This window comes from Poecilia reticulata, linkage group LG11 (genome assembly GCF_000633615.1).
Source record: "Poecilia reticulata strain Guanapo linkage group LG11, Guppy_female_1.0+MT, whole genome shotgun sequence".
NCBI lineage: Eukaryota > Metazoa > Chordata > Actinopteri > Cyprinodontiformes > Poeciliidae > Poecilia > Poecilia reticulata.
In genome coordinates, this window is record NC_024341.1 from 8,478,587 (window position 1) to 8,492,631 (window position 14,045).

The 14,045-nt window shown below is 37.7% G+C and overlaps 1 protein-coding gene across 1 annotated transcript in view; it reads left to right on the plus strand.

Annotated features, from left to right (window-relative positions):
* Window positions 1-14,045, plus strand: part of csmd2 (CUB and Sushi multiple domains 2) — a 245,362-nt gene that overhangs the window by 181,533 nt on the left and 49,784 nt on the right. The window contains exons 34-42 of the mRNA XM_017307349.1: window positions 395-598; window positions 1,694-1,818; window positions 4,622-4,718; window positions 5,087-5,191; window positions 5,377-5,495; window positions 8,015-8,084; window positions 10,087-10,203; window positions 10,384-10,593; window positions 12,829-13,017. Coding sequence (XP_017162838.1) covers window positions 395-598; window positions 1,694-1,818; window positions 4,622-4,718; window positions 5,087-5,191; window positions 5,377-5,495; window positions 8,015-8,084; window positions 10,087-10,203; window positions 10,384-10,593; window positions 12,829-13,017 — 1,236 coding nt within the window. The remainder of the gene's footprint in view (window positions 1-394; window positions 599-1,693; window positions 1,819-4,621; window positions 4,719-5,086; window positions 5,192-5,376; window positions 5,496-8,014; window positions 8,085-10,086; window positions 10,204-10,383; window positions 10,594-12,828; window positions 13,018-14,045) is intronic.

Sequence of the window (14,045 nt, forward strand, 5' to 3'; positions counted from 1 at the left end):
TGTATTGAGAGACTTGTGAATTATTGACTGAATTAATTAACTTCAGCCATTGTTTTAGTTACTTATGGTGGTTGGGGGTGGGGGGTGTGGTCTGGAGGGATTTCTATTTTCTGTTATTGTTTTCCTTAAACAATGTACTGTAGTAGTAGTGACATTTACCACAGCTATCCAAAGGCAAAGTCAGCCCTTGATAAAGTTTAATGAATAAATAATTTAGTCTTGCATTTATATTGTAAGTGAAATGATGGACTGCCAAGACAAGGTGAAACTGTTTTTGTATCACTTATTGGATCATACTAAGTATTAACTTGCTTTATAAGCAGTGGGATCTTGTGTATCAAAAGTACCTTATTAAAACCCATGCAAACTCTTTATTTTTTTCCCCCATTCATAGCGGTGCCAAGGACCAGCGCCACCCAATGCAGTTCAGTCCCTGAGCCACGAAACGGTCGGCGCATGGGCAACAACTTTGCCGTTGGCGCAGTGGTCCGCTTTGAGTGCAGCCCTGGCTACGTCCTGGAGGGATCGAGTGCCATTGAATGCTTAACAGTCCCCAATGCCCTGGCACAATGGAACAGCTCCATACCCAGCTGCATCGGTAGGAAATCGATGCTAAAATCAAACACTTACGGCTTACAGTTAAACTACTTTTAGCAGTCTGTGTGTTTGTTTTTTTGGGGGGTTTTTGCAGCTTTTTTTCACTTCCTTTCAGTTTCACTAATTAGCTTGTTTGCTAACCAGAACCAGCTTTCCCTTGTTTGCTCTGTGTCTGCTTCTCATGTGACACCCTAAGAGTTAAAACCCTGTCTCCTCACAGCTGTCAGCTGCAGGCCATCACCTGCACTGATGCGGAGAGATTTAGCCGTGAGGCACACAGGTGCAGGCCATGTTCGGGGTCAAAAATACACACCAATAGAAACAGACATGACAACATGGACAGTATTGACAATAACACATGGCCTTCACACACACACAGGACGTAACACAAGCAGATGCTGTCACCAGATGTGAAACTGGCACAAAAAACAGGAAAGACTCATCTGATGAATATAGATGACAGTCTATATTCATCAGGAGAGGTGCTTGGTGCAACTTTTTTTTTGTTGTCATAATTGGGGCATTAAAGGATGTACCCAACAAGGCTTGTTCATTATAAACTTTTATCTAAATCTAAATCTTCCATAGCACTTGAACATTACATATTACATCCACAAATGTCCATGCATTTTGTTGGGATTATACAATGTGCGTTAAAACCTACAGTTTGTTTTGCTGTGAAATGGAATAACAGTACATAGGTTTCATTCTTTTTTTTTTTTTACCCTAATGTGACCTATATCAAAGTGTTTGTCTACAATCTGAACGACCCAATTCTTATCTTTTCACACCCCAAAAGGTCCGATCTTTAATACCATTACAATACAGGGCATGAAAGAATAGACATATGCGGTACTTTTCAAAGTGTCTGCAGTCTGATCGGCCATGGCGCGTTTTAGCCGACTTTTACGTCATTGATGCGAGACCATGCGTCATAATTCTGATGTTCAAAACACAGAGTGAAAGGCCAATTAAACACAGTGTTTATAGCACAGTGGTAGCTGTAAAATCATATTATTATTATTATTGCAGTATTCAGCTGTGCTGCTGCTTCCATCTTTTAAGCTAATAAAAATGGCTCCTTTTCTTGCTGTAGTTCCATGCGGAGGTAATCTGACCCATCGAACTGGCACCATCTTATCTCCAGGCTACCCTGAACCTTACCTCAACAGTCTGAACTGTGTGTGGAAGATTACTGTTCCTGAAGGATCAGGGATCCAGGTTTGTTTGTTGATTTATTTTCTCAGTGTTCTCACTGGATGTGAAGATTGTCACACATGGATGGAAATTTGATGATTTCTGGCAGCACAAAATATGTAACGGTATATACAAATCTGAGTTTGTTTGACTTTTACATATGATATAGAAAATAAGCCCTTTGAAGTAAGCCCTTCATATTTTCAACAGAGAATTGAATGCACATTTTTGAGGCTTACTTATAAGAATGTGTGAATCTGTTTTATAAAGTAACACATAAACCTGTCGCAATAACAAATTTTGCTGGACAATATACCGTCCTAGAAATGATTGCGATAAATGATAAAATTGTTGATTTGTTAACTGATTTAATAATAATGGAATAATAATGCATGTACACCCTCTCAAAGATCAATACAAATTTCTAAATAACATTTAACATTGGAACTGGAAGACATTTTAATTATCCAACATAAATAAATAAAAAACAAATAAAATGGATTATAAAATCTCTGTAAACAAACCTGCCCTTCAAAATATATTAATTAGACTCAAGAGAAAACTGTTAGTTAGGACTTTTGTGGGGAAAAAAAGGTGTAAATTTGCTCCTGTGTACTGGTTGTCAAATGTTTGCAGCATTTTTTTGTAATGAGATTTTAGGGCTTGATATCTTGAGCAATTACTGAAATGGTCTTAGTGTGCAACATTTTGCGCTGGCCTTTTTGGATTTTGTTTGTAAGTTAAACAACCCTGTAATTGTGGAGTATCACGAGATACAGACGGAGACAGCCCATTGGTTGTAGACATTATTTTGTTTCTCAAACTGGTAAAACTGCATCTAATGATTCCGTTTTAGGGGAGGTGATGGGGGGGCCGTAAAAAAAATTTCTGATCACTGGGGGGGCATGGCAGAAAATAATTGAGCAACACTGGTCAAATGTAACAGGAACAAAAGTGTTTTTGGGGTTTTTTTTAATCAAATTTTAGAAATACTTCTGCATCATGTGGCACAAGCCTTTGGTATTTCAACGGGTTACTAATGAATCCATATTCCACCGTATCAAAGATACCATTTTAGCTTCTCTGGGTATAAGACAGTGGTTAGAAACTGACCTTGCTCAGGCTCCAAATGTAATTCTGACGATCAATTTTCTAGAAACTCGAGATCCCTCAACTTGAAATGAATTTATATGTCACTGCTTCCTCAATTACCTGGCCTCTCTTTCCTGGGAGTTCACTCGGTTTGCATATTGTTATTCTTTTTGATACGTTTGTGATGAAACCTTGCTGGAACTCTGGCCGGGTCCCGGCGGAGGCGCCGGCCGGAAAAGTTTTTTAAGCCCACGTTCCAGCCTTTGTGCTTAATGACCTCAGTGGCGTCCCTCAGCTATTAGCTCCCCCTCCTCAGCTCGGTGTCCTTGCAGGTCAAACACACGAGACGGACCACAGGTCCACTTAGCATTCTGCTTTATCCGCGAACCTCGTCGAAGCTCTGATTTTTAAATCGAGCAAAAGTCCGAGGCGACAAGTTACTATGGCGACACTTCTCACAAATTACAACACGAATAAAAATGCTCATAACTACAAGCTCTGTCCAGTTAAACACACGGGGGTTGTACTCTGTTTTCATACACACAGTAGCAGATGGCTCCCTGTTCCCTGCTTGTTCCTTTTTCACGTTCCTTGTGCTGTCCTCTCTCGCTGTTGCTCTCTTCTACCAGCGACCAGAAACACATTAGATTGGAGTGTCTCGAGCCAAAAGAGAACTTAGAGGAGCGAGGTGCCTTGTTGGCACATTTGCTGCGGCCCCCTAATGAAAGATCAATCTGTGATCTGCCTCGTCTCCCCAGGAACCCAGTGCACCAGAGCCCCTGCAGCCCCTTTAATTGGCTCATATCCGATCTATAACCATCACAGGCAGCTGAGGAAGGCAGAGGAATGAGTGCGTGAGGCGAACTGAAAGGGAGGCATGGAGGAAGTGTAAAAATGAGGGATGACACAGAGAACACTGCATGAGTGAATATACATTTTAAACCAGTGTCCAAGGGTAAATTTGCGGCAGCTGACACAGCATGGCTGATGTCAAACATCCATTTTAATCTATCGCTCGGGCAGTTTCACAAATTTTTTGGTGGGCATGAAATTTAGTCTGAACCCATCAAATATAAGTTTAAATCCTTCTTCTGGGGGCAACTATTGTGAGCTGCAAGCCTGCAGTTTCCCCTCAGAGTGGGTACTTTTCATCATCCAAGGCAGTTTTTAGTACCTTTATGTTCATTTTGCCTTTATTTAATATACCTATGTTGCATTTAATGAACCCTTAGTAATTCTTATTGAAAATTGAGTGCTTAAAACTTTAACACAGCTCATCAAGATAGTTCTTAAAAAAAATTGAGAGTAACTAGGTACACTCCCTTGTTAGATTTATTACATTTTTTTCACAGGTCTAATTATCTGTATGAGGCCTGGTGTGCTTAAAGCACTTATACACAGTGATTTTGCTAGTCACTCCTATAGTAAAGAGGGAATGGAAAAAAGATGAATTCCTTTTCTATTGTGAGATTTTTTATTTTTTGGCCTTTTTATGGTAAAAATGCTGCAGAAGCTGCATGTGTCCCGGTCTGAAAATTAGAAAAGTTTCCAGCTAAATTACTTCCAAAACTTCTTCGCATACATTTTTTATTGCGTCTCAACCTCATTATTCTTTATCTGTAGCTTTTGCTAGTTGCTTCCTTTTTCTTTTTTTTTTCTTTTCTTTTTTCTGATGTGCTCCTTGAATCCATTCAATCTTTTTAGTGTTAAACTAGTATTTACTTTGGTCTCGTAGATCCAAGTAATCAGCTTCGTCACGGAGCAGAACTGGGACTCACTGGAGGTCTTTGATGGAGGCGACAACACTGACACACTCCTCGGCAGCTTCTCAGGTAAAGCGAATTTTGACTTTATCTTGGTTAAAACCCATTTACATAACGGGCAAGATCATACTCCAGTCAGGTTTCACAAAGTATACACTACTTTGTGATGTCTTCCATAATCCCAGGAAAGTGCATAAAAGTTTGCTTGCAACCTGAAAACATGGGGAAAAAGTTTGAGATTTACATTCTTATGCAAGGCAATTTGTGCTTTTATTTGGAGTTGGTTATGCACATAAATTTTCTACAAAAATAATCCCACTAACTGAAGTGAAAAAGTCTGTCTCTTTAGCCGTTTGCCAGTGATGCATGCAGTAAGTCATGGCCAGCCTATGGAGGAGATTGCATTGCTGAGTTCCACTATTAATCTTCTCTCCTAGGTACAACGGTCCCCGCTCTCCTCAACAGCACCTCAAACCAACTCTACCTTCACTTCTTCTCCGATATTAGCGTGTCCGCTGCCGGATTCAGGCTGGAATACAAAAGTAAGTAGAAACACACAAGGCCATTCCACTTAGATCAAGCATGAGTTAGTGTTAATGAATACCTGCTCGTATTTTTTAAGGATGCCACATTTTTCCTTTTAAATCTCTTATATGAAGCATAGTTGTTTGAATTTGTTTTCTTCTTCTTTCCGTTTTTGTTTTCTTCTTCTTCTTGGTCTCTTCAGCTGTCTCTCTGACCAGCTGCCCAGATCCTGTAGTTCCCATGAATGGCATCAAGATAGGGGAGCGTCTTCAGATGAATAATGTGGTGTCTTTTCACTGTGAACCCGGCTATACTCTCCAGGTAAACTCTTCTGCTTTCATATGGAGGTCAGTCACGAATGACCCTCAAAACTACAATGATGTTTTTTTTATGACATCTTTACTGTAGTGTATAAATAACAATGACCAAGGAATGCAACAAAAGAACTGGTCAAGACTCTCATACATTTCAGGTTTTGCTCCTTTTACCTATCCATTTTGACCTTTTTGAAAGGTGCTAACTGAATTTACATTTAGTTATGCTAAAATTTTTCCATTTGATGTCTTACAACAATTAAGAAAGAAACCTGATCTTTATTAGATCCCTCAAGTAAATATTTAATTTCATAGAATAAAAGGCTGTCATTATCAACTCAATTAATTCAAGCGTGAACACTGAGTATAATGAGTCTATTATTTTAAAGCAAAATGGTTAAGAACGAGTTGAGCAATGCCTCCGGAGGCTCACCTTTACGTTAGATCATATAGTGCCAAGAAAAAAAGTGAAAAAACAAACTTGTTCGATCTCAAAATCTGTAACCAGTTTCTATATTTATATTTTGTTCGGCAAAATTATTTATTTTTCTTTAGAAAATGTATGACAGTACATTTTTGGGAAAAAAAATTACATTTTAAAACTTTGGTTAAACTTAACACTGTCAATGCGAAAAACCCGTATAGCTTCTGGAATAATGTCCTTGACACAAACAAATCAAAAACTTCAAGAACACCTTTATGGCAAGTGGGTCTCTTAGAGTCATTAATTCAACCAGAAGCTACACTGTTTGCCAGAAGATTCATTTTTACAGCTGGGATTAGACAGATATTGTGTTATGCATCCCAGTGACTCCAAACATACATTTTAATCCATAAGCAAAAGCCTGAAGACAGAATGTCTTTGGAATTACTTCCTCAAAGTCCAGCAGAAAAGTTTTTTTTTTTAAACGCTGTTTCAACATTTCATCTTGATGCTTTTTAAACAGTTTATTACACCATTTTGTTGTGCATCTGAGTTTTTCTTTTAATAGCACAGAGGGATCATTAGCAAGGTTTTAATGGCTCTAACATGACTTTAAATTCTGGGTTCGGGAAACACAAGGGGGCAGGATTAGGTCCCTTTAGCTGTGGTTTTGAAAATAAAAGTTTTAACTTCAGTTTGTTACACCTAATTTTGAAGCACTTTCATTGTTTTTGTCTTTTTTTCCAAATTAGATTTAGTAGTCAGCTTTGCTTTATATCTGTGCATTGTGCAGTTCATTTTGTTTCCCTAAACCAGCATGGTTTTAACCCTCCACCTGGTTTTTAATGCATGATTGCTGCCACATTACCAAGCTGTTTGCAACCTGCGAATATGACTACATGAAAAGTGCTGACAGTATCGCAGGGCGGCGGCAATGCACACGAGTTATTTGCAATGAAGCGGCAAAGAAGAAGGTAGATTGCATTACCATAGCAACAACTGCTGGGCATGGAGCCCTCAAACAGCTTTTTGGAGCAAAAAACAAAACAAAAAAAAAAAAACATCCAATACTGAAAACCAAGCAAAAAGATAACTTTTAACTAAACTGAATAATTTAACTGAATAAATGGTAAACATGTGAATAAATAATTATCCCCAACATCAAAGCCAAGCCTTTTAAAACCCTTCTCTTTATTTTTTCTGGGATATTGAGGAAAAACAGGATTTTGGTGTTTTACCACCAGCTCTGTCAGGGGTAACATCGATGAGCCATCGTGGATGCGTACCTCATCCACGATGCACAGCATAAAAAGGAAGTTTTACCAAAGCACCTTATATGTTAACAAAATCCTGTTTTAAAAATGATGAATTACTGGTAGGAGTTTCATTGGCTGCCGATCTATTAACTAGTATTTTTTATTTCTGCTGCTTCTTTAGGATCGTTGTTGTCTTTTCTACTTTGCTGAGCTCCTTTTTTTTTGCTTCAAGTATCATAAATTAGGAAGTTCTATTGTAATAAATGTTCTGATTACAAATCATTAAATCTGACAGATAAAAATAGCACAGCGAGACAAAATGAAGGTAATATTCCTCAAGCTAAAGATTTTCTGAACATCCTGTGAACCCTTCCAGCAGTAGTAGCCGATTAAAAGAGATGTGAGGATGAGTATATTCCAGAAGTTCAAAGACTTGACACCGAAATCAGTATGAAGTCTCAACCTTTCGGTTTGTTGTAACAATCACTTGATCTTAGTGCGACTATACACACATTTTCAGAAATGTCTGCAGAGTTCAAGCTTCATCTCCTTTCGAAAATGGGGCAGTTTTTATCTTTGTTGCAGAACTTTGGAAGGCAAATTTCAGAGAAAATTGTTAAGCCCATTCTACGTAACCACATTTTATTGGGTCTGTAAATTTTTCATACTTAAGCTTCTCAAAAATACAGCTGCAATATTTTTGCAACACTTTTGGTTGATGTAGTCACGTAGCCTCCTTCAGTGGTCATCTGGAGAAGAGAAGCTGGCTCCAATAATTACAGCCGCCGATGGGTGACAGTTTGATTCATCTGTTGTTCTGTGTATTAACACGGACTGTCCTTGCAGGGGAATTCTCACATCACCTGCATGCCTGGAACCGTCAGACGGTGGAACTATCCTCCTCCTCTCTGTATTGGTAAAGCTCTTTTGTCACTCTATAATCTGCTTTCACCTACTTCTCGCTTGTGGCATGAAATAAATAACATTGTAAAACTCAACTTTGTTATTTTGAGTCATAGCGTGGTTTGCTAAAATATTGAAACCCCTTTAACTTTTTCCCAAAAAATGTTTTCTTTGCATTTACAAACTCAACTCAAAAGTATCACATATTTGTTAGGTGGAAGGAAAATGATTCATGTATTTCGAATAAAAATCTGAAAAGTGCGACCTGCATTCATTTTTTTTAGCTTCTCCTGTGGAAACAGGGAAGATTGTTAGGATTGTTGGGAAGATGTATGGAGCTAAATATAGAGCAAATTTAAAAGAAAACCTTTTAGAGGCTACAAAACACTTAAAACAGGGGCGAATATTCAGTTTTCAGCAAAGCAGTCGTTAAAATTTGGCTCGTGTATCATTGTCCTTTTACTACCCCGCATCCCCATCACTTCCTTTCCATGTTTCTTTTGGTGCCTTTGATTATCTGCTTAATCAAGATCAAGGGTATAGGTTTGTCAGCCTTTAAATGGCAGGTCTTGATATCTGTCTTAATGTGTTTTTTTCTTATTTAATGCCTTTCCTTCACTGTGCTCTGGCAAAAAAAAAATCATACACATGCCAGAGATGGCCTTCCTTACACACACACACACACCCACGCACGGCCCCCACTCTCCCTCACGCCCCCTCACATACACACACACACACACGTCCTCCTCTTCCTTTCAAAGCAATTAAAAAGTATAGAAATTGTTTTTTGTTTGTTTGTTTGTTTGTTTTTTTGCATTTGTGCCTTCAAATGAATGTAGCATTTAACCTTGGAAAATTGAGCGAATTCAATGAAAGAAAATGTATTAGGTTCCCACTCTCTTTTGTAAAGTGTTTCTGCCTGTGAAATAGCCTTGACAAATGAGCTGTGCTTATTGGAACAACCTACTATTGCCTAATTAGTTCCATCTCAACACTGATTGGATGAAACGGGAGGAAGATTCATCGTGTTTACAGGCATCAGCAGTTTTCTGATTACAACTGGCTCCTACAGGATAGTGTTTAACCCTGCACTTATCCCCTATCTGAGAAACACTGCCACACTCACTCCATTTTCCTGTTTTTTTTTCCTTCCCCCTCTGACGTCTGTACATTTTTTGTCCTATTTAATTCTTAATCTACTGTATTGTATTTGCGTTTTTTTTGTTGTTGTTTTTTTGTTTTTTTCCGCAGCAGCTTGTCTCTCATTTCCATAGAGATCATAGAGATGGGCGAATGTTTTAATGTTATTCCCACTTCTCATCCAGTTTTTTTTTTTTAATTAATGTATTAATTTCGGGGCAGGATCTAAGAGCAGAAGATATTCCTTCTTCTGAGAATCCGTGAAGTAATTAATTTTCACAGATGTTCTCGTTTCTGAAAAGTTGGTTCATTCATAAGGGCAATATTCTGTTTTAAGTAAAAATAAGATGCTATTTTATTTAATCAGACATAAAACTTTTATTTATTTTGTTTTTTATGCAACTGTGTTTCAATGGTCTCCATAGATCTGCCCTCTTGACACAGTGGAGGGATTTGAGTTCCCTCCACTGAATCCTGAAACCCCTAAAGCATATTGGTCTTAGGAAAGAGGTCAAACAAAAATAAATTCAAAGATTTTGACGATACCTGTTGCAGCTTTGACCTAATGTCAGATTAAAGAAATATGATTGGCTTTAAAATCATTGTTTCTTCACTTATTAATAAGTGTGAGTGTTTGGTGCTCTTCTGGTGGGTATGAGAACAATTTCCCTGTATGTAATCTATACAATGAAGAGAAAGGCATTCAATTCAATTAATCATTAAAACACGACAGATTATAACTTACACTGCCAAACAACTCACTGTGTTACACAGGAATGTATATGTGCATTCATGTACTAATGTGGAAAATTCTTTAATTAAATGGTTTATTTTTTGCATTATGCTGATTAAATGTTTTGTCTGGACCGCATTAGCACAATGTGGTGGAATCCGGGAGGAGATGGAGGGAATGATTCTCAGTCCTGGTTTCCCTGGCAACTACCCTAGCAACAGTGATTGCACCTGGAGAATATACCTGCCAGTCGGTTACGGTAAGCATCAACAGAGACTTTCAGAGCATATCGAGTTGACTTTTTATGCACCTGCAGAAGACGAATGTGGTCTTCTGTGACCTTTAATCACATTAAGGATTATGTGCAATAGGACTGGGTTTCAGTTTCTAATTCCAATTTTTTGTTCTCAAAACTATTTTTCCACCCTATTTGTCCCAGGAGCCCACATACAGTTCCTTAACTTCTCAACGGAGGCCAACCACGACTTCCTAGAGATACGGAACGGGCCTCTAGATACCAGTGCTGTGATTGGTCGATTCAGCGGCCAGGACGTCCCGTCACCTCTTCTCACTACCTCCCACGAGACCACAGTTTATTTCCACAGTGACCACTCACAGAACAAACCAGGTTTCAGGTTCGAGTATCAAGGTAAGAACCCAAGAATGAAAGCATGAAAAAGTTTGGAGAAGTCGCATCATTTTCCAAGGCTATATTTCTGATTTATTTATAGTCATTCGGATAAACTGACATTATTTCTGAGTTTATCTTAAAGCTGGCACTAAGGAATAAGCAGACTTAGTTGATTTATATATATACAGGTCCTTCTCAAAAAATTAGCATATTGTGATAACGTTCATTATTTTCCATAATGTAATAATAAAAATTTAACTGTCATATATTTTAGATTCATTGCACACCAACTGAATTATCTCAGGTCTTTTATTGTTTTAATACTGATGATTTTGGCATACAGCTCATGAAAACCCAAGGAGAAGGACCTGTGTGTGTGTATACATATATAGATATCGGAAGAAAAACCTGTTGATCCGGTGAACAAAGACATTGCTGTGTGTAAATTAAAAGCTTTCACTTCATATCTCCATTAGGCAAATTGCTCTTATCTAAACATGCAACAGACTGCAAAAGTTTGTATTTTAATGATTCAACAAGCGTGCCAGCAAATCGAAAGGTAGCATTGTTCATTTACATAATTATGTGCAAATTAGCATATAAATCAAGCTTTGTGTTTGCAAATTCCCTCTTTCTGCAGTATTTGCATGAGTTATCGTCCACAAAGGGAAGCTCCGATCCATAGAAATCAAATCCTTTAGTCATTTTTATATCCCTGCCATCAAGGCTCACTGCCTGCTCTACTTGTGTATCCTAAAGGGGAAAAGTGACAATTATTTACCTTCAGTACCTCCAGTAACTGCATCATACTCCAGCAGCACAATTCAAATGTGCCTCTTGTGGGGTTTTTTCCCCCCTGCAAGCTCCCCTGGCTGAGGGGAAGAGTGAAGGAAAAGAGATTGGAACAACAATGATATATTGATGGGGAATTGGAAATGTAAAATACAGGTAGGGTGCATTGTATAAAACACAAAAAAAAATTATCTGGATGCCGGTGTGTGAACTCTAGCCATTCTTAAACCCACAGGAGTTTAGGATGCTGTGTCATCTGCTTGATATGAATTGGGATTTATAATCCTCCCTAAAATGATTGTAACAAAATAACTATTCCTTTTTAAATATTTACTGTACTCTGAAAACATTTGAGCTTAACTATGTGAGAAGAACAATAAAAAAGTGAGTATTAATCTTCTAATTTTTTAAGTGATCAAAGATTGTGGTACTGGTGACTATCAAGTGTTTTTGTTCCCACGCTGGCTTCTTGAGGGAAAATAATACATTTTCAACCCTAGTTTGGTTGTATTTGTGATTAAAACTGACAAAATCATTGAGATTTTGAGAAACCAGTTTATATGGTAAATGGTCTGCAATTGTATGTTTCATCAAGTCAGATTACTCCAAAGCCACCCACTGGTCACAGAACCAACTCCAAAACTACTAAGTCAATACCGTCCTCTTTTTAATACTTAAAGCAACTAAAATGAAAAATGAAGGATCATTACAAAAGCATTGGCCACCTAACAGTAGCTTAGAGTACGAAGCCAAAGAGAAGAAAAACACGTGATGACTTTACCTGGCTAGGAAGTAGGCCAAAGAAGGAAAGTGTGAAAATGTAAAAAATAAAAATAAAAAGAAGAAAAGAAGGAAAACTATTCTGTGAAATCTCTAAGAACCTTGGTGATATACTGTATTTGAAAGATATAGGGGTTTACGTTAATCACTTTCCAACTCTTTATTAGTGTAGAGCACTGCCGATTTGTTCAAAAATTAAATAAATGGCCATTAAACTCATTTGTTCATGTGCCGAACACAGCCTCACCACTGGTACTCTTTCAACGTTTACAAAGATAATACAGGAACTACTTTTTAAAAGAGTATATTTTTTTAATGTAGAAAGTCTTGTCATAGATTTTGGAATAGAGCATTATGTTCTTTCCTCAGAGAACAAGAAAAAGCCCTTTAGCCCTACAGCTTTCCATTGTAGCTCAAAGGAAAACTATTGCATAATACTTCAGAAAAAAAAAACTTTACGAAATACATTTTTAGCTAAAAAAATGTAATGACCAGATTTGGATTTGTCGCCGAGATGTCGCTCCAACATCCTGCCTCATTCTGACACTGCAGAGATTTCTACAATTAATAAAAACATCATTTGCAATTATTATCACAAAATTTAACTTTCAAATATTTTTTTAAAGTAAAAGAATCCGTTATTTAAATTAATAATATCATTTGTTCTTGTTTTTGCTACAGCATATGAGCTACAGGAATGCCCAGATCCAGAACCTTTCCGTTATGGAGTGGTGGTCGGAGCAGGCTATAACGTGGGACAGTCCATTTCCTTCGAGTGTCTGCCTGGATATCAACTAATGGGACATTCCATCCTCACCTGTGAGCACGGCACCACCCGCAACTGGGACCACCCGTTTCCTTGCTGCGAAGGTAGGTCACAAAAAAAAAAAAAAAACAACATTGAACTATGTTTTATTTATAAATGAAATGGTAAAATAATTCCAGACATGCATGAATGCAAGACTAACCTCATTACATGATAACTTCCTGTTAGGAATTTATTGAGCTCTTACATCATTAGTGTAAAATGCAGCCATGGAGATAATGATTATCTATTATGAATAATGTAATTACAGTGAGTTATTATCCCCTATTAATGAGGCAAAGTAGTCTTTAATGAAAATCAATACTGTGCTAAAGAGGAGTGGAGACAAATAAAAGATGAATAAAAGAGGGCCTAAATTGAAAAGGGAAAGTAATCGGTGCTCTTTCTTTTGCTGTGTCCTTGACACACATTCTCACGCTCCAGCTGTCGATTATTCAATAAGCCAGGCAAAATTACAGAGGGAGGTGAAGGCCTGGCCATGAAAGCAAGACTTCAAGCAAGGGAACCGGGAGATAAATGGAAGCAAGCTATATANATATACAATATAGTTTTATGTTCTGTTCAGTACTTCTTTTAAAAGTAAAGGCATTGCAGTTTTTACAGCCCCACTTGACCCTATAACAGCAAAACCAAATCTTTAGTCCCCATCTCTGCTGTATTTGAATAGATTTCCTTGAACGTAACACAAGTGCATTGATTTTTCCATCTCTACTGCACTAACCTGCATGTTCTTGCATTATTATTATAGCATGTTTGCTGTGTTCACCCAACCGACCGTTGGCATCTAATCTCCTCCTCTCTCACACTGCCTCTTTTTCTGCTCTTTCATTTTCACACATGGATATTTAAGTTTTAACGAGATATGCTTGAACAGAATCAGTTCCCTACATTAAATATTGAGTCGGTTTATTTTTCTCTGTCAAAATTTAAAGTGAAAAAGCAGAAAGAAGTTGGATAATAAAGATAATTAAGAAAATTAAAAGGTAATCGTGCAAGCATATCGGATTCTATCATATTTTGATATGCTGCATTGATTTTGTTCTTTTCTTATACCTCCAAAACTTTAATATTT